The sequence below is a fragment of the Bacillus rossius genome, chromosome 17 (genome assembly GCF_032445375.1).
Source record: "Bacillus rossius redtenbacheri isolate Brsri chromosome 17, Brsri_v3, whole genome shotgun sequence".
Taxonomy (NCBI): Eukaryota; Metazoa; Arthropoda; class Insecta; order Phasmatodea; family Bacillidae; genus Bacillus; species Bacillus rossius.
The window spans coordinates 34,403,027-34,426,943 of record NC_086344.1 but is presented as its reverse complement, the minus strand read 5'-3'; the positions used below and the strand labels follow the sequence as shown (position 1 = coordinate 34,426,943).

At 40.0% G+C, this 23,917-nt stretch overlaps 1 protein-coding gene across 2 annotated transcripts; it reads right to left on the bottom strand.

Annotated features, from left to right (window-relative positions):
• Nucleotides 1-1,250: 1,250 nt before the first annotated feature.
• On the bottom strand, nucleotides 1,251-18,365 carry LOC134540598 (transmembrane protein 19). Of its 2 annotated transcripts, XM_063383426.1 has the most exons (7): nucleotides 18,023-18,365; nucleotides 16,419-16,529; nucleotides 15,157-15,294; nucleotides 13,276-13,425; nucleotides 10,868-10,972; nucleotides 9,199-9,414; nucleotides 1,251-6,065 (listed from the first exon to the last, which is right to left on the bottom strand). In XM_063383426.1, exons 1-7 carry the CDS (start codon nucleotides 18,153-18,155, stop codon nucleotides 5,908-5,910), a joined length of 1,011 nt encoding a protein of 336 aa, XP_063239496.1. In that variant the 5' UTR covers nucleotides 18,156-18,365; the 3' UTR covers nucleotides 1,251-5,907. The 2 variants fall into 2 exon arrangements, with proteins under 2 accessions (XP_063239496.1, XP_063239497.1); XM_063383427.1 differs by lacking the exon at nucleotides 10,868-10,972.
• Between the last annotated feature and the right edge of the window lie 5,552 nt (nucleotides 18,366-23,917).

Here is a 23,917-nt window from a genome sequence, read left to right as displayed (position 1 = left end):
GTGTGACGTGGTCACAAGTTGAAAAAACCTGGAGGATGGGAAAGGGAATATTTGGAAACGTGTGATTATTGGCTAGCACTGTTACTATGCGGGCGTGTTTGGAAGATAACGTGGTCAGTCAAGCCAGGCATAGAAGAGGGGGAGGGGGATGCGGACAAAGAAACCCTTCATGACGTCATGTGTCGCGGACAGTCTATCTATCCAGGCGCGCGCAATGGCACGCACCTACGCAATTCAGTTACAGCGCCCGCAGTTTTTAAGCAATTTGAACAATTTTTTTAATTTTTTCGTATTTGGACAGATGATGCAAAAGGCACATATTAATATATAGTACCTCCATTCTATTACTGACACCACAAAGTGTAATTTTTAATAATATTCCATTACTATTTACTTTCATTTTTTGGAAATCTATATTATTATTTTAATAAATTGGTGTTTTTTTGATGGTTCCTGAAAACCTTTACGTTAAATCGCTGTTTTCGTTAAATCTGTGTTCGCAAAATCGGGGTTCTACTGTATTATAACAGTTTAATTTAGACTACTATTTACAACAAATCATATATCAAATTGAAGATAAACTAACCTAGTTTTTTCTCACAAATGTTCAATATGTGCACCTTTGGTTATACGGCACACATCCAACCTAAAGTCTCAACTCTGGCATATCACTGGGTAGCGGCGAAACATAGACACAAGCTTTTATTAAGCCACAAAGGAAAAAAACCACATGGTGTTATGTCAGGTGAACGTGGAGGCCAGTGAAAAAAGAGCTCTGTCGTCTCGACCATTACGACCAATACAACGGTCGGGGACTTGGACGTTCAACCAATCTCGTACGAAGAGATTCCAATGGGGAGGGGCCAAACGACAGGACAGCCCTTCTTCAATTGTCTGGCACTACAGATAACAGGAGAAGGCCTCTCATCATTGGCTATTTGAAGGATACACCTGGCAAGTATCAACATAGCTCCACCATCTACTTGCTAGCTGCAATTCAGAGCAAAATTTTATTTCATGAACCTTTAACATAAGATAAAAGCCGCCTCACTTGGCTGGTTAGGGATACTTTTTAAGTAGTGCCAAAAATAAACGCTTGTATTTCACTCGAATTGTTGCCAACTGCTGCCCATCACTTCAGATACCTCATACTGATTTATATTGTGCCTTGCCCTATGAGAAAATGCAAGTTATCTCATCGGTAATACAAAGCTATAGGAAAATGTAGCCATGCACTAAAAAAAAGCTTGTTTTCAGGTCATCATGGACAGTAGTGTAACACCATTTATTTATTGCCAAGAATAATTATTTCACATTAATAGTCTTAAAAAAAAACACACAGTAATACCAACCCTACAGCATAAATGCACTCTCTTTTTTGGCCTCTGAATACAACAGTAACATCCTATTATGTTTCTGAAATTGAAAATGAATGATTTCTTTCTAAAAGTGGTACAGTTATGGGTAATTTTGCCAAAAATTACACAAGGTTATTAAGCAAGTGTTCTGCAAACTTCCATCTAAGCTTATAAACCCTTAAAACTTCTCAAATGGGTTCAGTAATGTGAAATTATTAATGTCTCTTAAGCAGAAACTTTCTAAGATGAATTACACACTTGTACATAAATGGAAATAACACACCCCCATTTAAAATCAAAAACCTAAAACTTCTAGAATTAACAAAACAGTTCAATACCACGAACCACTTAAACTTACACTTCACACATTTGTAACAAAATCCACAATATTAACACAACTACAACATTTTTTAAGACTTATCACTTTACTATCTGGATGACATGCAGACTTACAACTAATACTAACTACAATTAATATAATATCAGTCGTAGCTACCTACATCAGTCTACTTTAAAGGCACGTCTCAAAATTCCAACAAAACAAAACAATTTGTTGGTCCCAAAACAACATGATGTGTAAACACCACTTTCTGTTCTACTGACTTAACTAATTACAAAGCTGAAGACAACTCAGCATTCATAAAGAGACGAACAGGGCTTAGCACGTCAAGCTTCTGTTCACATGTCTACATTGGCATTATTAACATTCCTGAATTTTACATAATTAATGCTAGCATATTAATTGCTTTCCACCTAACACTGGAAATTAAACTGTTACAAAATTTTAAACAATTAAATCATTAAATCTTTTATTTTAAAACGAAAAAGAGAAAATAAAAAACAGGAAAACCTCATTTATTCGGCCCTCGTTGATCCGGATAGTCTGGATCAGATTTGTAGAAAATTTATTTAATGTTAAAATAATTTTTTAACTACGTTAGCAAGTATGTACGTAAATATAAGCACACCATGCATTCACTTTCAAGTGCGATTCAATGTACAGTTCCTTCAATGATGATAGAATCATGGTAATAAAATGCTTTTTGTTGATTTTAAGAAAGTGCATCAGCTGAAAATTATCATAGCGTGCTTGGAGTATCAGCCCGACACCGCTCTAGCTGAACTGTTGAAGATTAAGCGTTTTCGTGACCGTGAATGTTTGAAACAGAAGAAAGTGGAAAAATTATTTGTTAGGAAATTATTCAAAGAGTAACTTTTTTTAATGTCTTGTAAATAATATAGGTTTATAGGTCATGTTTACTAGGTATTTTTGTTACTAAAATTAGTTTTTTTTTTAATGTAATAAACGATGTCTGCTCATTTAAGGATTTTGGTTTGCTTATTAGCCACATTACCCGAATTATCGATTTTCCGGATCCCCTCTGCTCCCAGTTGGTTCAAATAAACAAGGTTTAACCATAATCCTAGCCAAGTTCATTTATTAATTACAAATATATCCTAAATCTCGAGTGAAAATCTGTCACCTCAAGCTTAATAACTTGAATAAAATAGTATTACCTCATCATTAAGTCTGCACTCATAATTAGTAGAAATGTAAGTGTCTATTCAGGAATGTTAACAATGATGTTCCACCAAGATAAGGAATTATTACAGTCAATAAACACTTCAAAATAAAAACATGACAGTAAAACATTAACTAGTTTCCCAGGGAACTTGGTAATTTGGACTTATTAACTTGAAAACTGACTAAAATTGTCATCGTATAGCTATTGTGCAAAATTTATTATGCTTGTTATATACATAGATTACTTAAAAGGTTTTACTATAATGCTGGAATTTTAAATTAAAATGCATGACATGACAGCAAAATATTTCACTACGTATTGTGAACATTTGTGGACCTCTTCTCTGGGAGAACATAAAGCACAATTCCCACTTACAAAAAATTATTAATGTACAATATAAACCATTTCAAGAAAACACAAAAAAAAAGTTATTGGAAAAAACTTAAAGACATATTGCTTTAGTAAAAAATAAAATAAAGAAATACCACAAAATAAACCTGCACATTTTATCTTACGGATATTAAGGTACAATTTTGTAACAATTAACAAATAAATATTGATGAATGTTTGTTCAGTCTTGAACATATAATTTTTTTTATGAAATTTGTGATTGCTTGTTTTAGCCCATCTCTTTGAAATATTAACTGATGGTATGTACAAAAATTTTTGGACTCAACTAACACACACACAGCACTGCACTTACAGGGTCATCGAGAATGAATGCTGGGATTCTAATTACTAGTTATTTATTGTAAAAAAAGTATTTCATGAATTTACATGTTTGGCATTTTAAAATGTTCAGAAAAGTTTAAAGTTTTGGACCTAGCCGAACTAAAATTGGCTGTCCACAACACAAACTGAGCCTTCTGTTGGCCGGTCCACAACCTGTCCCACTCCCGCGCCCCGCGCTTGCTGCGTTTCCAAGTCTCACGGCCGCACAAGGTCACAGGAAAAATGTACTCTTCTCTGTGGGGAATACGGTAAATTCATTCACGGTATACTCTAAGATGATGAAAACCCAGCACCTTAAAAAAGAGAAGGTCGCCGCAGCAATTGCAACGGTAACTGTGGACACTAATCTGAAGACGAGGCAGAAAACTGAATACTGCCTGGACATTACCAGAGCTAAAAATGGCATCCATACTGAACTGCACCAAGCTAGATCTACAACTTTAAACTTTTTTTTAAAACATTTTAAGTTGTGCATGTATGTATACACGAAATATTTCCTTTTGAATTAACATTTTGTAGTCCCGGCAATTTCTTGATGATGCCGTAGTAGGCCTGTTCTGCAATGACACGTAAACAGAGACGGATCCACACGGAGCAACAGTTTCTACAACCCGCAGACGGAGACGGACCCGTACGGATTAGCTCGGCAATGCTGAGATCTTCAGTTCACGTTGCTCCATGCGACCAATAGAAGCCGAGTATATGGCTGTGATGGTAGCCATGTTTGTTTATGTTCTATATACATTAAAAGTTGATTCAAGACAAGAATATCTAGTGTTATTACTTTAGAGGTTTATTTTTCTTATATAAGTAAATTCTACCCATGCTATAATCTTGAAGCATATATATATTTTTTTTTAAGTAAATTATTACTTGGTAACCTTGAAATGCAATCTCGCTGGCTGCCATTTGTTAAGTTTCCGAGAATTACAATAGTGAAATGTTTCAGGAGATCTGTTTCCGTGCCATTGTAGAATAGGCTTTACTGGGAGAAATAAGAGTACAAATGAATGAATTAGGGCTTAACACATCATCGCCATAGACGTCATCAGAGACAATGAGGGTGGATGAGAAGAAATACGGAGAACTGATGGAATGAATGACAGAGAAGGGGAAGGGGGTGTACGGGAGCAACTACAGTCAAACCTCATTAACACAAACCTGAAGAGGACCATATTTTTATCACTTAACAAATAATGAGGTTTGTATTGTATTAACCAAACTACTACAAAAATTAATCACAATATTTATAAAATTTCTAAATCATATTCAAATAATTCAAAACTTGCACAAAATTTTATATCCTACTAAATATACTTTTTTTTGTAGCAATTGTAAAATACAATTTATGATGGCTACACTAGTGGTTTATAAGAATAAATGTTCCAAGTTGTATCCCAAACTAAACAGTAACTGTGCCAAAAGCCTCAATACTTTAATTTCCAGCAGGCTTTTGCAGACTTAAACTCTGTTTTTGTGTGTGACCAATTATAGTCGCACAGAAAATATAGCAACAGATGGAGTCTGTTCACTAAAATCATTTATGTGAAAATTATTTCTGAAAAGATTTTTAGCTTGCTGAAAATAATACACCTTGTGATATGAAAAAGTTGCGAGAAAATTTAGTTCAAAACATTTGAAAAAGTACTGACATTGGTTCACCAGTATTTATGGACAGCCTAGCTCAAAAGAGCTAGAATCCCAGCTTTGAACACTTTTCTCCCACAGTTAACTTCCAAAAAATTAAACATCACCGAGACTAACTCTCCTCCCACTTGCAAAAAAATCTGCATTTGACCTCATGTGAAAACAAAACCCAGGTCTCGAATCACAACTGGTGAGAGGCGAAAACTTGAAGACCATTTGACAACAGCGGCCACTGTGAATCATAACGACAGTTCAACTAGCCTACCGACAATTAGCTTTTACAAAATTTTCCTAAGTTGCAGTATAACAGATCGTTATTTTTATTTTCTGTACCACCAATTGTAGAAATAACTTTTCAGATCCATTATCAAAAACTTTTATCCTATTAGGTATATTTGGGGGGCTTCAAAATTTCCATGGAATCTGAACTTGTCTTCATTTTCAACAGTAATAATCACACGATATCACCCTATACTGACGGCCTGAATTTCAAGAACATAACAATAAATACACTCTTGTAACAAAAACTCTGTGGACAACACTCATTACAACTAAGGCATCTGTTGTAGCTACTCGCAGTGATCAGTATAAAAATGAACGAACGCGGACAGCTGTCGTGACAAAGCGCGTCGACTGCGTCGTCGTCACGGCCAGAAGGCGTTGGCCACCCGGGGCAGCAGGAGGGCCGTCGCTATGCTCGACAACAGGTTCACGCTGTGGTTGTCGAGGACGGTCATCCCGCTGATGTGGCGGACCCCTTTCCCGGGGAACTCCACGATGCAGCCAGTCCTCTCGTCCAGACCTGCCCGCATCCACCAACAAGTGTTTGCAAAATGGGGTCTCACAGCTGTCATTTTTGCGAGCATCACAGCTGTGGAAACACAGGTCAATGAAATCCTAGTGAGTGATTACTAGAGACATGCAAAATTCGCGGATTCATTCCGTGATAGGCTAGAATTCAAACACATATACCTCTTAGATAATTTTGCTATTGGCCTACTGTTCATCTGGACGAATCTCAACCAGTTATAAACCCTCAACCAAACAGACAGGTTCACAGACAAACCAGCTGAGACGACTTACAAGTCGGCAGCCAATGAACTTGCGTTATTTGCCCGAGTGTACAGGGTTATGTGCAGGCTATCCTGAAGGCCTTCGAAACCGCGAATTTTGCAGGTCTCTAGTGATTACGTATTTCATTATTGATAGTGTTCAATTAGTCTTCACCTCTAATGTCCAGAGCGGTAGTTCTGAAAGTGTGCAACCAGAGCACACTGGAGTGCCCTGTGGTATTCCAGAGAAACGTGCGTCCATCTTCGACTAGGCGAATCAATCGAAGCTCTTTTCTAACATTAGATTTGACTTCCACCATGAAATTTGCTATTTGGTTTCATTTGAAGCTTCAGTTGTGATGCCCCAAGCATGGCGTCTGATGTGAAGCTTCAAGTTTGTTGCAAAGCGTAGGATTCGCTCATGAAAATATTTAATATTTAATATTCTCGTACGAAGAGATTCCAATGGGGAGGGACTCCATCATGTTTCCAAATAAAGGTTACAGGTTCACGCTCTACTAATTGGGGAAAGAGCCATTCTTTCAACACAGGTGGCACTACGAGCGAGGAAACAACGAAGCAGAACTCTCACATGCGCATACAGTAGAGTCCCGCTAATCCGAACCCTGCTAATCCGAAAATCCGCCTAATCCGAACAGGGCTAGGACGAAAAAAGAAATATTTTTATAACAATTATGAACCTTGAAAAGCAAAGAAAAGCAAATTCTTTTCAAGTAATGTCTTACGTTGATTAATATGTACATAAGAAAAGAATATGATTACGTACATAGTACTTAAATATTTACGTATTTATATTATGCTAATTACGCTAAATAATAAAGGTGTGTTCTGTGTCTGATCTTTAATATTTGACACATCAGATGTTAAATAGCCCACGCCTCATAAAGACCATAAATGGCATTATATAAGAAAATTCCGCCTAATCCGAATTTTCGCTAATCCGAACAGGGTTCGGTCCCAATTAGTTCGGATTAGCGGGACTCTACTGTATATAAAACCGTTTTGAGTTACTCATTGGTTGTAACCTTGAACCAACACTCTGCAACACTGAAGTATCTTGGCTTCTGGATTGTAGCCGTGTCCTTGGCGAATAATTCACCTACGTTTCTGGTCGACGTTGCGGTCTCCATCATCAGGGAGCAGTTACTTACTCGGTAGGTTAGGTGCAGTTACCTAGTCAGTAGGTAACTACTCCCTGATGATGGAGACTGCAATGTTGACCGAAACTTCAGTGAATTAAAGTGGAATCACAATGCCCCGACGACCCCGACACGACAGTCCCGACACGATGACAAATTTTCAACAGCCAATAAGAACCTGGTTCATCCCAACGTAACAGTTTCTTATTGGCTGTTGAAAATTTTTGTCGTGTCAGGGTCGTCGGGGCAATGTGATTCCACCTTTATTCGCCAAGGACGCGGCTACAACCCAGAAGCCAAGTTACTTCAGACAACGACCGTGCAAGCCTGTGACACTTAAGGCCCGTCTACAATAGTCCGAACCTGTGCGTGGTCCGTGTCCTTATCCGAATGTGAGTGACGTCACATTGTCTCACCGAAAACTTCCCTGTCCACAATTGCGATGTCCGATGTCCGAATGTATTGATTTCAAAAGTTGCTACCAGAGCGCAGTAAATGTGCCAAACCAAATGTTTTTGTTTATTGTGTTGATGCTTTGTAGTTTGAGATTTAACTTTTGAAAGTTGTGGGAGTTCAATTTTATATATTTATTCAGTAAGGCAAAGTGGCAAATGTAAATGTTAAAAAAATGAACAAATACCGTATTTACTCGTGTATAGCGCGCCCTCGTGTATAGCGCGCACCACGATTTTTGCAACAATTTCCAAAGAAAAATTTTTTTTTCCCGTAAATAAATTGTACTAACATTTTGTGGTACCTGTTAAGTAATTACGTATGAAACAAATGATAATTTAAATTGATGTGTGGTGATGCGTCAGGAAAATACTTAAACTCTGCTGTGTAGACGGAAGATAATGAAGCGCTGTATCGTCACAACTGGTACGTGGGCGGGAGGAAGGGAGGCAGGCAGGAATGTGACACGGAGGACTAGATGACTCACCGGTAGCAGCTGCGACGAAGCGAAGGAAGTGGGAGGGGGGACTGGTGTCAACATTCTCTCTCTCTCTCTTTTATTTTACTAGCTGTAGAGGGGGAGGTCTAAAAATAAACAAGAGACCTGCGAGCTTGCGCACGCACGTGTGTGTGTGTGTGTGTGTGTGTGTGTGTGTGAGAGAGAGAGACCAGGTTGTGTGCGTGCGTGTGTGTGTGAAAGAGAGGCCTTGTTGCTTGTGCGTATGTGTGGGGTCTGGCCAGAAACGTCACCCGTCAACCGGCAGTTAACGACTTCCACTCCTCCCCGCCTCATCTACTCACTTTTTTTTTTCCGTGTATAGCGCGCATCCTTATTTTTTTCCTTTACTTGAGGGGAAAAAAGGGCGCGCTATACAAGAGTATATACGGTATCACATCAATCGAACAGCACTAATTTAAATGTCGTCTTGCTCTTCTTGAATTACAACACATTCCATTTCCTTCAATAACAAAAACAAACACCACGTTTTCAAACGGGAACCGGAAATTCAAATATTGTGAGTGTTCTGTTCCTTTTCTGTGTCCGAAGTACACAGGTTGGGACAAAAAAGTTCAAATTGACGAATGTCTTCGGACCAGGTAGGTTTGGACCTTCGCCCACTTGACGCATGACGTCAGAGGGTCACGTGGACCAATCAGCGACGAGTGTCCTTCGGACACAGTTTAGGACATTGCTATTGTAGACGGGCCTTTACAAGGGCATCCTCTCACGGACACGCTGCACGAGCGTGAGACCTGAGCAGCGGCTTGCCTGAGTACTGCAGCGTCGCCCCGAGCAGGGAGTCGGCGAGGCTGCCCGCCAGGCCGGCGAACGCCCCCCCGGCGACCAGCGGCCACTGCGGGGGGCTCCCGGCCAGGACGTGCGGGTCGACCGTGTACAGCACGGCGAGGTAGTAGGCCGCGCCCACCACGGCGCCGCCCGCTGCGCTGAACGCCAGCCCCAGCACCGACACCGCGCCGTTCGTGCCTGCCACACCACGAACCACAGTCGAGCGCGATTCACCATTTTAGAAACTTTGCACACAGCGGAACCTTGCTGTAGCGTTTTTAAAACTACTTAAGACTAAGTGATCACTCTTTCCAATTTTGGAACGTCTGTCCCCAGGGACGTGGCCAGGGGTCCAGACCCCTTCCTTCTAGGATTTAAAATTTAAAAAAATTTTAAAAAAAAAGCCTTCTGAAGACAGAGTAAGAAAATTACAGCAAATTAGCTACATAAGGTTACAGAGAGCTTTATTTGGAAGTGTATTTGTGTAGGTACCACGAAAGTAGCGAGCTGCATCCCATAGTTCAGACAGCAAACACCACGGACCATCAGAACCAAGCGGGGGCGGGGGAACGCACACCGAACTAGGCACGGCTAAAAAATATGCAGCGCAGTAGTGAAACTGCAGCAAATAACTGTGTATCTGTGAAAACGTAGAATAGGCACGATGGCATGTTGTAACATTGAACACAGTGTAAAATGACATTAAGAATTCCAACATGAAGTGATTGTAAGGAACATTTGACTAAATCAAGCATATAAAAAGGAAAAGTAAAGAATGCTGCAATATAAGGAAATGTGCACTATTGACCTTAACTCGAATTAAGTTCACCTTAAAAAGTTAGGGAACAGAGTAACTTTCCCACATGTGTGTGTAGCCATATTCAATAGTTGTACCATCAAAAATTTATGACAAATCCCCCAAAAAAAGGTAGCCATAATTGGTGCCATGATTTTATGGTGTTATGGAAAAAAAAAGTTTCATCATAAAAAACCAAGCATTTTGTCTCTATCATCATTAAAACTTCAAATGGCATGTAGTAATAATTACATTTCAACAAAATACCTCTGATAAATTAACTAAAACAACTAGTGGTAAGACCCTTAAAATGTGTACATAAAACAACAGTTGTACACAAATTGATTAGCGTTAAGTGAAACAAAAAACTGCAACTATAAAATTCAATATTCTTCTGTAATCTTGCTTAGTGTACTATTTGTGTGTGTGTGTGTGTGTGTGTGTGTGTGTGTGCATATATACATTTATACATACATATATACAATGTTAAAAACCTAAAATCATCATACTTGTACATTTCTTTGTGATGTTTCTCTTAAGGCCTTCAGCCATTAACGTAGCTATAGACCGCTATATAACTATACCTAGAGATTAATTTTTTATTTCATTTAGTAAATATTATGTTGGCTTTTAACAAATCTTTAACTAAATATTTATTTTATTAATACTATATCTTAGTGAACAAAATGAGGTACTTTCGCTGCATTTCGGAGTCATGCAAGTGTACAGACTTCCATTTCGGTGTTGAGCGGTGTATTTCGCCATGATTTTGGTTTCATCGCCATTCGCCACATAATTTCGCCTCTAGCTACAGTACAACAAGACGAGGCCGGTGGGGATTAGACCGCCCCTCACCTCTCGGCACACGCCGCAGGCTGGTGATGAGACGGGGCTTGCCGCTGCCCACCACGGTGCCCAGCTCCGAGGCCCACGTGTCCCCGTTGCAGCACGCGAACGCCCCTGCGACAGACGCGTGCCTCGCACAGTGCCGTCAACTTCCAACCACATGCCCATCAACTAAACTTTCGAGCGCACACCCGTCAACTAAACTTCCGAGCACACACCCGTCAACTAAACTTCCGAGCACACACCCGTCAACTAAACTTCCGAGCACACACCCGTCAACTAAACTTCCGAGCACACACCCGTCAACTAAACTTCCGAGCACACACCCGTCAACTAAACTTCCAAGCACACACCCGTCAACTAAACTTCCAAGCACACACCCGTCAACTAAACTTCCAAGCACACACCCGTCAACTAAACTTCCGAGCACACACCCGTCAACTAAACTTCCAAGCACACACCCGTCAACTAAACTTCCAAGCACACACCCGTCAACTAAACTTCCAAGCACACACCCGTCAACTAAACTTCCGAGCACACACCCGTCAACTAAACTTCCGAGCACACATCCATCAACTAAACTTCCAAGCACACACCCGTCAACTATACTTCCAAGCACACACCCGTCAACTAAACTTCCAAGCACACACCCGTCAACTAAACTTCCAAGCACACACCCGTCAACTAAACTTCCAAGCACACACACTCGTCAACTAAACTTCCAAGCACACACCCATTAACTAATTGCATTTAAGGTGGGACATTTATTTTGTATTATCAAAGTGACATACCACTGCTGGAAAAAAAACTGAACACCAGCAAATGCCGGGAAAAAAAAGTACCTCATACCCTGCAGTGGTACTGTACAACCAAGTTTCCCACTTAAAGAAAAAAAAAACATTTACAATAGATGCAGTCCTTTCGCCACATTGGTGGACACCTGAAATACGAGAGATTATTTCCCCTTAAAAGCAGTTTTTTTTTTTACGAAATTCCAGCAAAAAGTCTGTGCATCTTTTGTTTAATGAATTAGAATTTTAAAAAATAGTAATTCTTAACCTATTGGGCTATTGCTTATAAACGACTTCACAATATATTCCATTCCATAAATATCTTACCTTAGTGCACTTAGCATTAAAAGTACAGAGAAGTTCTAAATGTCAATGTTAAATTTAATTATCAAAAGACAGCATTGTGAAAAATTCAACATAGATTTCTTTTTTTATAAATCCTTAGCGGGGTCTCGCACACCATGATGATTTTAATTAACTCTAACATCAAAAATCCATACATGTTATCAGAATGTAGTACGATCTTAATGCAAGTTTTTTCTCTTATTGGAGTGTGTCGTTGAGTATACACGTAAATAACTCTCCTGTGTTATTTTTAATATATGTGTGTGTGTGTAACGCGGAACTAAAAATTGTTTACTTAAAATATCTGAGCAGTTGAGAAATAGTGTCTGTAGGAGGGGTTATACAGAAGTAGGAGGTGGGAGGATAAGAGAGAAAGAAAGAGAGAGAGAAGTGGGCGCAAGAATGCAGTTTCACTCCCTCTTACAGTAATACATTATAAATTATAAATTTGTAAAGAAATTATTTACTAATTGTTAAATGTTGCATGTTGTGTGTATTGTTTTTGTTTTGTCATCTTGTATTTTATATTGTTTTGTTCTGTCTGCACGTATCTGTGTTTTTTGTATCGTGCCTACCACCCAAGGCCATAAGCTGTAGGTAGGCATGCAACAAATATTAAATAAATAAATAAATAAAACAGCACAGAAGGCAAACAAAAAGAGGACCCAGGGTTGACACCAGTCCCACACCAATAAGCTAAGACACGGAACAATAACTTCACTTGTATCCATGGAACTCTACTGAGGACAGATATATGGAGCGACCCTTATTCGAGAGTGAAACCTCACAGGTGAAAATATGAGATTTTTATGGCCCAAATTATAAAGGGTGACACTTCTGCTGGTAATTACGGTACACAAGTTAGGTTTATAAACCATGGTACACGCTCCACAAAATTGACGGCTTAAATTGACGAAAACACCACGTTTTCTACCTCATCTTTCTGCACAAATGTATCGCTCGCAGAAGAAAGCATCATTTTAATGTGTTCACGTGTTTTTTTTGCAGTCTAATGGCACAGCTTCAAAAAAAAATCAATCATATTGCAAAAACAGCGCTAAAATGATGGTGTCGTGGTTTGTAGCACTTATTAGCAACTGTATTGTTCAAACAATTTTCCATCATTTCTAGACATGATGTAATTTAACACTTTTAAGTAGCTTTTCCTAGCTAATGTAATAGGCTAAAATTTTTAAGTCCCTTCAGAAAGTTCTTAACAAAGTTTTACTGCATTATGTAGGCATGATACTAGCATTTGCCTGCGCTAATACCATTACAAACCTAATATGCCAATGCCCAGCCAAGTAGCCCTGTAGTCCTTGACGAAATCTATCGGGCGTTCCCCGCAACCAACATCCAGTATGTACAGCAATGCCAAGAATGTTGCGATCCCACTATTGCACAAAACCTGCAGCCAATTGCGTTGACCACCTGAAAAAAAAAAAATAACGCTAACAAATCAGATATAAAATATAACAGAAAAAATACATTATATCTGGCTAATCATTCAGATTTAATAAAACTGTACTAGAGTCATACCTGTACAAAGAATGCATACTCACAATTGTAGTGTATTTGCTAAAAAAAAAATCCCCTTTTGGCACAGTCTACATGCAATTGGTAAATTTTGAAGTACCAATTTCTTCTGAAAACTTCCATAAACTTATGGAGCAATTTAAGAACTTAATGTACATGACATTCCATATGTTGTCCAATTTACTAAAACGATCAAAGAAACATTTTTTTCATATTCCATGCAGCGAAATGTATTGAATGTTTTTAACTCAATACATCCAGGATTGAAAAGTTTATAATGAATTTCATGCCTACTAAGGTAATTATGAATTTATTATGACCTTCCAACACTAATTTTCAACCCTTGCATTTATATGCAGACGTTTCAAAATTTTACAATTTTTATAGATTTTACAGCTTACTTAATAACAAGAGGTAGGAATTTCACCCTACCTTACTTAATTTTTAAAGTTTTTCTTGCTGAGAATATCAAATCTTCACTGCATTAGTGAATACATATTTTTATAAACTACATACAGTATGTCCCAGAACTTAATATCAATCCAAGAACAGTAAGTTGATAGGCCAAATAAATAATCTTTTGAAGCAAAAAATCAAAATTATAAACATCTTAGTTTTTGAGTAATAGACTTTTTTTTTTTAATTTTTAAAACTTACACCCTGCACCAAATGATTAACATTGTGCCTGCAAATATTTGTTAAACAATAATGAATAACCTTATTATTGCTTGCAACTCAAAATCAAATGCCATACTTTAAAAAAAAATATTTCTTTGCATTACTTATGAAGTGAATTTTTTTTTTATTTGGCAACATTTAGCAATGTATTTGCTTAAATAAGATATCTTATTCAAATAAATTGCTAATCTAGCATAGTAAATTATTTTATGGTACAAATAGTCAAAGTTACCAGATCATAAAAATAAAAAAAGTACATCACAGAAGTGAAACTTCTTTGGAAATTCAAACCTCGACTCATAAGTACATTGTAAAGGGTAAAACGGCAGAGAGAAATAGAAACAGAGCCGTACGATAATTTTCTAAATAAACATTAATTTAAAAAAAATTATTACTCAGTTCAAAATAAGCTCAAACCCCGTTGTGTTGCCCTCTGCCCAAACACTCCCTTACTAGACGCCAGCAAGACGGGTCCCTACCGCCGCGACCCGCCTATCCCTGCAGCACGGCGGGGTTCAACCTGAGCTGCACGCCGCCACGAGTTCTCTTCACCGTCCGCAACCTATTCTCTCCGTCCTTTCCGCGTCAGAAACTTTACACAACAACGTTTCACGAAAACGTAGCATCAAAATTCGGCCTTCAAATTTTACTCCCATCGCGTCCAAAGAAGTTTCACTTAAAAAAATTAAAAATAAAAAATAAAAAAAATTCAGGAATACATTCAATCCTCTTTAAATTTATTTTTATAGAGAATGCAAAATAAAAATAACTTTTACTAATTTTTTCATATGAATGGTAATTTCTTTTAAATTATGCATTGAAAAACTAAGCAGTAAAACAAAATTAAGATGTTTGACATTTGAAAGGTTGCAAGTCTGACTGGAATGGCTGTGAAACAGATTGGTTACGATTCAAAAACGGTTCCACGTAAATTACCTACCTACCTACCTTCTTTGAAGTCAGCTTCAAACTTTCGCTTCGCGGCACTACGGAACTTCGTGGCCTTGGAAGATGTAACGAAAAACGTGAACAGACAAGCGAAGAACGCGTAGCTCGATACCGTCAGAACGAATCCCACAAACAAAGCTGGAAAAAAAAATTAAAAAATTGCAAAACATTTTGACTAATAGCATTCAAAAAGTTTAGTTTTCTTTTTCACTTTTTTTTTAAAAAGCTTTTCAAGACACTAAGAAACTATAAAATCCGAAAGCTCATAAAAAAAATGCAACCAAAGCATTTTAAAACTAGTGTAGAGAACAATAACAAGAAAATAAACACATGGGTCGAATTTAACATTTGGGAACACACCTTGTATCGGAACTGCATCACTTAAGCCTTTGTACACCGCTGCCTCCTGAACCTACAATTAATTGAAAAAACTACACTTTCTGCCTTTAAACTGCGTCACTTATGCAATACTTATGAAATAATCTTACTTGTAAATATGAAATTATGTTTCTAAAACTTTCAAAAAAAATCAGTAACATTTATTTTATTATGTAACCAATATTAAGTATTGTGAGTTAAATTTATGCAAGTTTCAAAAATTTTAAAAATAAACGTACAGCATGAGTTCAAAAATTCCATCCAGCACTGTGATGTGTTATTTAATTTCAAAATGTGATTAAAAATGAAAAGTTTGAGATATAGCTTGCACCATAAATAAACTTTGACATTGTGTCATTTATTAAAACAAACTTTGATATTGTGTCATTTATTAAAACAAACTTTGATATTGTGTCATTTATTAAAAACATATTTGAGGTTATCTGTCCAAAGTTGTTTTATGGAGAAAATTGGAAGCCATTTTCTATCCGATACTCCCCTCCAACTATAGAGTCAGGGGTGTAGCCAGGGGGTGTTTTTAGGGGTTCAACCCCCCCCCCCCCCCTCAGCACAAAATCTTTAATTAATTTCTTATTCATCACCCAAATAATAAAAAATGTTACCATTACAATATTTAAAGTTAAGTACCGAAAACTGCTAAAATAGCACTATTTTACACCTTAAAATCCAAATTTTCCCGCGGGAGAACCCCCCGACCCCACGCTTTAATACGGGGGGAGGGGGGGTCACGCTTCTTAACACCCCCCATACACAAATCCTGGCTACACCACTGTATACAGTCAAATATAGCTGGAGACAAATGTCTGGCAGAGCGACTGGGCCTTCAGGAAATTTAACTGAAAGGACTACACCTTCGCCCTTACCCAAGAAAGCCCCGCTCTTGTCCAAGCTTTTCTTCCGCATGCCTAACCCCACAATAACGATAGGGGTGAGAGTTGACATGAGCCATCTGGTCGGTGGGATGACGTTTCGATCTGAAAAACGTCAAAGACTAAAGATGGACTCCCGTCTCTTCCGTTAGGTCTCGCAGTAATATGATGTGAACTACGGTGAGTAATGTGAACAGGACCAGAAATAGACAGATTGATCTAAATTATCTAATGTTCAACAAACTCTGCTAATTAATACTTATTTTAATTGTTTAACATAATATCCATTATCAGAAATTTGTAATATAACTTTTATGCTAGCTAATATATATATTGTACATATATTAGAAATAGTGTATGTAATGTAGTACTTATATAGTGTGTATATAGTGTGTATAGTATATAGTGTGTATAGTAATGTAGTATATAGTGTAGTATGTAGTATATAGTGTATGTAATGTAACATGTATTTCATAAATTTTGTAACCATGTTGACAAGCCCTATATTCAGAGAGCCACTGCTCATCAACTGAGTCTATTGGGTGCTAAGAGAATAAATTAATTAATTAATTAATTAATATACTACAGTGCAACTTTTCCGTGAAGTACCAACAATAAATTTCCGAAAGTACTTTTTTCGCACACTAGAGACGTTCCTGTATCCACCCCAAAAACAGCTCTTTGTATTCCCATTGGTTTCTGAGAGATCACTATTTATAGCTTACATTACAATACCTGAACATTGATGCGGCCAGCGCCATTTTTTTTTTTTTTTTTTTACAGTTTATGTTATATTAGGTTGTCCATCATTGTTTTAGAGCAGCAACTTTATTCTGTGGTTCTCTATATAGATATAAGTACACGTATATTTTTTGTAATTGGATTTTGTGACGCAGTGGGAGGTACAAATAAATTTAAAAAATATATATATATGTGTGTGTTCCTACCATGCAAACCAAACCCAAGCATCAACCCTCGACTGGGATTTCTTTTAGCAGTATGGAGGCGTGAAACACCAACTTGTTATGTGCGATAGCACGTAACCTGATGTACAAGAAGTCATTATTACTTTTCATACACATTACAATTTCTTTTAGGCAGAATCAGACAAACCATACCAAAATAACTTAAGAAAAAAATATCTACAAACCGAGAGGGGGTAGTAAACTATAAAGAATGGGTGCTCTTATGAAAATGGTATTTCAGGGTTCCACTAATTCTATTCTACGATTCTGTGACCAGCTTTGCAATATTACAGGTAGTTTAACATTTTTAACAGTTGATTAAGTATGGTGTTTCATCAAAAATACTGTAAAATGGTGTGAAAGATTGGTAAGGTTAGGTTAGTTAAGCTATATAAGATCTTACATACGTTTTTTTGGGACAATTCGTACTCAAAAACACCATTTTCAAAACTTTGTTATTATTATTTTTAATGTGCACCTACCCTAAAGGGTATTGCAAATAAAATATGCCTTGTCGTCGTGTTCTCAAATTGCAACCTACCAGCGCGAACATACGTGAAGGTCATTGCTCCGTACGTCATTTGACGCTCTCGACATACTGTTGGTTTTGAATACAATTCAACGGAAACTCACCATCGGTGTATCCTCCGTGAGCAAAAACTGAAAACGCCAAATTCCCAAGCCACATCAGCATTGACATTGGAATAGCCACGGAAAAAATTAATAACGGTATCAAAGCTGCGGATTTAGGCCGTTTAACATCCATTGCTTTGCCGGGAAATTGTTCAACCAATTAAAAAAATAAGAAAAAGGTATATAAACAAATACTACACCGTCTATTATAGCTTAAGCGGGTAATTTCGATATGAAACAATTATGCAACACTAGTTTTCAAATAAATAGCAAAAAAAAAACTGTTTAGACCTTGTTCCCTGAAACATTGCAAACATTTATGCGTGCATATTATGGTTTTTGTTTTTCTTTTATCTCACTCTAGCATTTTCAAGGACTACACAAACAAAATATTGTAAAAAGTTACCGCACCATGATTCTTCATATTAAGAAAGATTTGAGCAGCGCTTGTTGTGGATGAGTGTGTAAGATCACACAATACTATAAATTATCGTATTATCAAAAATTAATTCGCAATATAAGGAAATATCACATATTAAAAGATTTTATGAAAAAGTAAAAGGGTAACAACTCAACGCTGGTGACAACTAATAAATCTTTCTTGGCTGCAATCATCCATAAACATCAACAGAGGAATATAGAAAAAAGTGAGCAAGTATTTCAGTACGTGCCAGAGAAGAGTGTAAAACTAACTTTGGTAACGAACAACTCATGTGTTCGCATGTTGTTCATATTGAAAATAAACTTTTAATAGGAAAATCGGATACGAAATCTTTAAATTAATGCTGAGAGTTGTAAGAGTACAGGGATTTGTGCCTATGTACACTTTAACAGAACACTGAAACTGTATTATTTTTCATTTGGAAGCTCAATCCAGATCCGCTTTAAGATATTTGTTATAGTTTGATATTCCTTGTTTTTGAAGCTATTTTGGGTTGACAGCCCAGTGTGGTCCAATTGGCTCGAGACTGTCAGATTTTGCTAAACGAGTTAAATAACTATTAAAACATGTACACAATACCTAAGCAGCATAGAGGGCTGATTAATGCCTATTTAGGTTGAAAACTACTAAAAGAAATAAGTTTTTAAGAAGACATGGCATTAATCATGCATTATGTTTTGAACACTTTCAAAATTTGCGGTGGCAAATTACAGTGACACTTGGAAAGGGGAAAAAACATAACACGTTCGTTAGTTTGTCATAGTCGCGGATATCACCCCCCCCCCCCCTGTGATGCTGGTTCGCGTTCTGTACTAGGGTCGGGGTTCAGGCCTTGTGGCGGGGGAAAACACTATTATCCGCACTTCATTAAAGCTTGCCAGTTTGGATACAGCTTATTTAATTAATCCCTCACACAGTCCCTTTACATGGGGCTACCTCAGGCACAACACCCAACCCTCCACGGAGTGAAGCTCGGATGCATGTGTTTCGGTGGGCAGGCGCCTAGTGCGAGCTGCCCCCGTGGTCTCGTGGTACGTTCGTGCGAAAGACTAGCAATGACCCCTTCGCGATGATAGCTGTGAATAAGTTATGTTAGAATGTCGGCGACTGAGGCATGAAGTCCGTCCCACGACTGTAGTGACACGCCCGCTGGTATGTGCAATGTCTAGTCACAAAAACCCTTATATACAATTAGAAATATTTACAATTATAAAGGCCTCCTGGTCTCGTCCCCCTGTACTGCGGGTCCCAGACCCTCCCCTTATGTCGTGGGCCCCTGGACACCTTTGTCTGCTACATCGCACGATGTGTCTATCAAGTTTCCCACCGGTACCTCTGTGCGGTCGTCACCTCCTCTATCCGGACACGCCAGACAACACATCTGTACGGGCGCCTGCCGTTAACGTGGCGGGTTCCTTCTCCCCTGGACCGACCTACTCTCGTCCGACTCCTCCCCTTCCGAGTCCGGCTCAGTAACCGAAACTGTAAAACTAGAGGTAGTCAGGCTGATGTCCACTGGCCAGACAGGACTATACCAGTCCCCTAACGACTCTGTGTCCTCGTCCGATTCTGGCTCTGTGACTATTCCTTCGCGCTCTTCCCCAGCCAGCTCGTAGCTTGATGTCCACGCTATCATGTCCCTTTCTTCCGATTCCGGTACCTCCACCTCCCTATCTCCATCACTCATCACTTCCAGTGACCGCCCTATGTCGTGTTCCTCTTCCAGCCTCTGCTTTTCCCCCTCCTGATCCTTCGGACACGACACCTGCTCCGTTTTCCCATGACGCGATGAAGCCTGACTTTGGCCCCGCCCCTTTACACATGCTACCCCTTCCCCACTAGGCTGCGGACTCCTTTCCTGTTCCTTCCCGGGGCTCGAGTCCCCTGTCCGTGCTGTGAAAGCTCGCACCTGGCTCCCATGTAACTCGGCGTCCACGGCCCTCTGCACCAAATGTCGGCTCCTGCCACCACTCTTCCGCTCACCCCTACATGGCGTTTCCTCCCCCCGGTCCCCGGACTGCGCCTGCCCCCTACTCTCCTGTCACCCACCCCGCGGCCCTGTCATCCCGGACTCTGTATGGACCCCTCCTGGCCGCCGAAGGTCGTCCCTATGTATCATTGCAGGTCGTCCGCTCGAAGTCCGTTCCAGGTACGTCGTGGGTTCGAACTTGCGGATAACCTGCCTTGGCTCGGACCACTTCGGAGCAAGCCCGGCATTGAAGTCCTTTGCCTTAGACGACAGGTGGTGCTGCCGCACATGCACCATGTCACCGGGTTCCAGCGGCGGGGGAGAACGTTCCGTCACCGGCGTCGTCTTCTAGACGTACTCCTCTTGGCGCTGACATGCATGTTCCCACATGACTGACAGCTCTGTTCTGAGTGACTCCCCCAGCTACCCCTCCGTCGCCACGGTGGCCACCCGGCACTCGCCCTGCAGGGCCAGGTTCTGGCCCTGTACCAGCTCTGCGGGCGAGTACCCAGTAGCGGCGTTGGTCAGACGTCTAAGGCAGTATAGCAGGTTTGGTATATGCACGGCCCACTTCATTTCCCAAACGGAGACGGAGTTGAGCCTTGATCTTTTTGTTCCGTCTCTCGGTGGGGTTTGCGCAGTTGTGGTACATGGGGGTCGTGTGGTGCTCGACCCCCCACGTCCTGCATGCCGCCCGCCAACGGGCACCTCTGAACTGTCCCCCGTTGTCACTCAACAGCACAGCAGGATAGCCAAACCGGGGGAACACCTCCCCCTCCAACAACGCCACCAGTGTACCCGATCTCACATTGGACACCGGGTACGCTTTCATCCAGCGTGTGAAAAGATCGGTCACGATCACCAGGAACCGTTTACTCTTGGCTGCCCGGGGATACGGTCCCATGATGTCAAGTGCTACTGTCTGGAAAGGCAGCTGTGGTCGGCAGGGTCGCTGTTGCTCCTCCCCGTCTGACTTCCGTGCTTTGCGTTGTTGACACGTCTAGCACTGGCGGACGTATTCATGGACGTCGCGTGTCACACCCGGCCAGTGGAATGTGCTTATTAGGAGTAGGGACTCCCTCCCACCATCAACAGCTGTTGATCTTAGTGGAACACGCAGGGAGAAAAACCCACGACCACCTCGGTTAATCCTCGAAATAACCTGGCGCCCACCGGAGATTTACTTTAGAGCCACGGAAAATACTAGGACCACCCCGGGTCTCGATCACGAGAGCGCGGGTTACGGCAGTATTTACAATTCATGAATATATTTTCTAACTGGCTTGGAATATATGATATTAACAATACATGAACTAGTATTTAAATATTAAAGTAAAATAGCATTGATTCAGATTTATATACAGATTCTAGGTTACGAGCTGAAATGTTACAATTTTAAGGTTCGATCTGAAATTTCAAGTATGTACATAAACAATTTCAGAATGGATGAAAATGTATCGTTGAAAATGTCATCAATTGGAAACGATTCCTAACTGAAATTCACTTCAAAAAGAAGATGTTACATGCAAATACAAAAGTCAACTTAAATATCATGGCTGGTTTTGTACCAGTTTTTATTGGTTAGAATAAATGACTAATTAAAATGTATCCTGGAGTGGAATGACATGCTTCCTTTGTGAAACTACACAAAGTAGTTTTGTATTGACCCTTTGTTTTCTGACCACCGTATATGAGGATTGTGTGACCTGCTCTAAACAGTTACCAGAGCTAAACATTACCACGGCTTCCCTGCCACTTGTTAACATACATACGCTGACTTCAGGCACATATATCGATCTTTAATAGTGTTCTAGGTCAGAGGTGCGCATACTGTATCATGTCACGTTGACTTCGTCCAGCCGAAGGCAGCCCACAGCCTGACCTGCACCCGCCAGTATCCGACCCGGCTAACGAAACGCACCCCTAACCATGGCCCACCCGAGTCAGGCGAGCCTCTGATGCCAAGGTAGAACCAAGGGCTGTGTCTAATTAATTAAACACCTCGACCCCAGTTCATTAACAAGCACACATAATTTAATAGTAACTTCAATATTAATTGAAACCCACACCCAAGGAAAGTGCGGTGCAGGAGTGCCCGAGTCACTCACATTTGAACTTGCCATAATGAGTTTGTGAGTGCCTCCTTTGCGCCCTTCAGCCTTAATTAATTATAGTGTTGTGTTAACGTAAATATTACCTCCCCGTTTTTTTATGTATAACTAGCCACTGGAGCAGTCAGCAAGCGACGAACAGTCTCTGGTGTGACTCTGAACATTTAAACTTAATTTCTACAAATTAATTAACCGTAATTATTAAAGACCATTTGCCATCAGATTAATTAAGAATGATTAATGTATGAATTTGGAGCTGCTCTTAGCTTATTATTATTGAAATAAATTCCGAATAACGGAACTTTAGCAACTTTTCGCGAGAGAACGCTGAGAATTACCCTCGCGCCAAGGGAAAACGCCAGTACCGAGCGACTCGCGGACTGGGGCGGACGTGTGTTCCACGGGGAGCCATCATCCTTTGTTCCACAATGAGCAGTACTTCTGGTAATTATAGTCATCAACCCAAACCTATTTTCTTCGTTTACGTAAACTCCCCGTGCGTCCCCGGTTCTTTTACGGTGTAGGGCCTAACCCAGACGCTTAACTTTAAACTCCCCGCACGAGACATTACCCGGAGTAGTTCACCTTACGGCATGGGCCGATTCCCGCTACCAATGAACTTTTATTCAATGTCGAGTGCACAGGCACCGACGACAGCTACGTTTAAAGCTTTGCACCTAATTTAACTGCGAGCCGTGGTTCACACAGGCGAATACAGGTGCTGCCAAATTAGCGATTTTCGGGATTGGCTGTCTCCAATAATCAACCTCCGCCTTAATCTTGGCTGGCATGAGGGCTTAAACTAGTGACAGTGCGTCATAGCACTCATTTTTAACCAAGTTGTAATTTTGTAGGGTAATTCCTTGTACACCGTGCAAGTGTACTGTAAGTGTTATTGCGACTGTCATTGTCCAGCTGATTAAACGACCACTCCGCACACTCCGTGCGCGACGTGTCATCGACAGTATAAATCTCGAGTTCGTGTTTGTTATTGTATTGAGCCTCCCTATCCCAGCTAGGAATCATTGTATTATGCTGCACAGGGCCTGTGATGTGAAACCAGCTAAGGACCCCCCCCCCCCCCCCCAACCGCGAACTTCGCCGACGGTCCTAGCGGGCCACGCAGGGGCAACGCAACCACGAAACCCAAATTTGATTAGACGCTGAGCTAACCTGGCGCCCTCCCAGAACACAATTTGAATCAGAACCAATTTTCCCCGCTAGGATACACGCCTGGTCTCGAACATGAGAACCCAGATGGCGGCAACGTGATACTCTGTGTACAATAATATATGAGCAATTTAATGTAGTAATAAATTACTCTCTCCGAATATTTAAGTGCTGCTTTACTTTACCAGCTTAAATGTTATAAT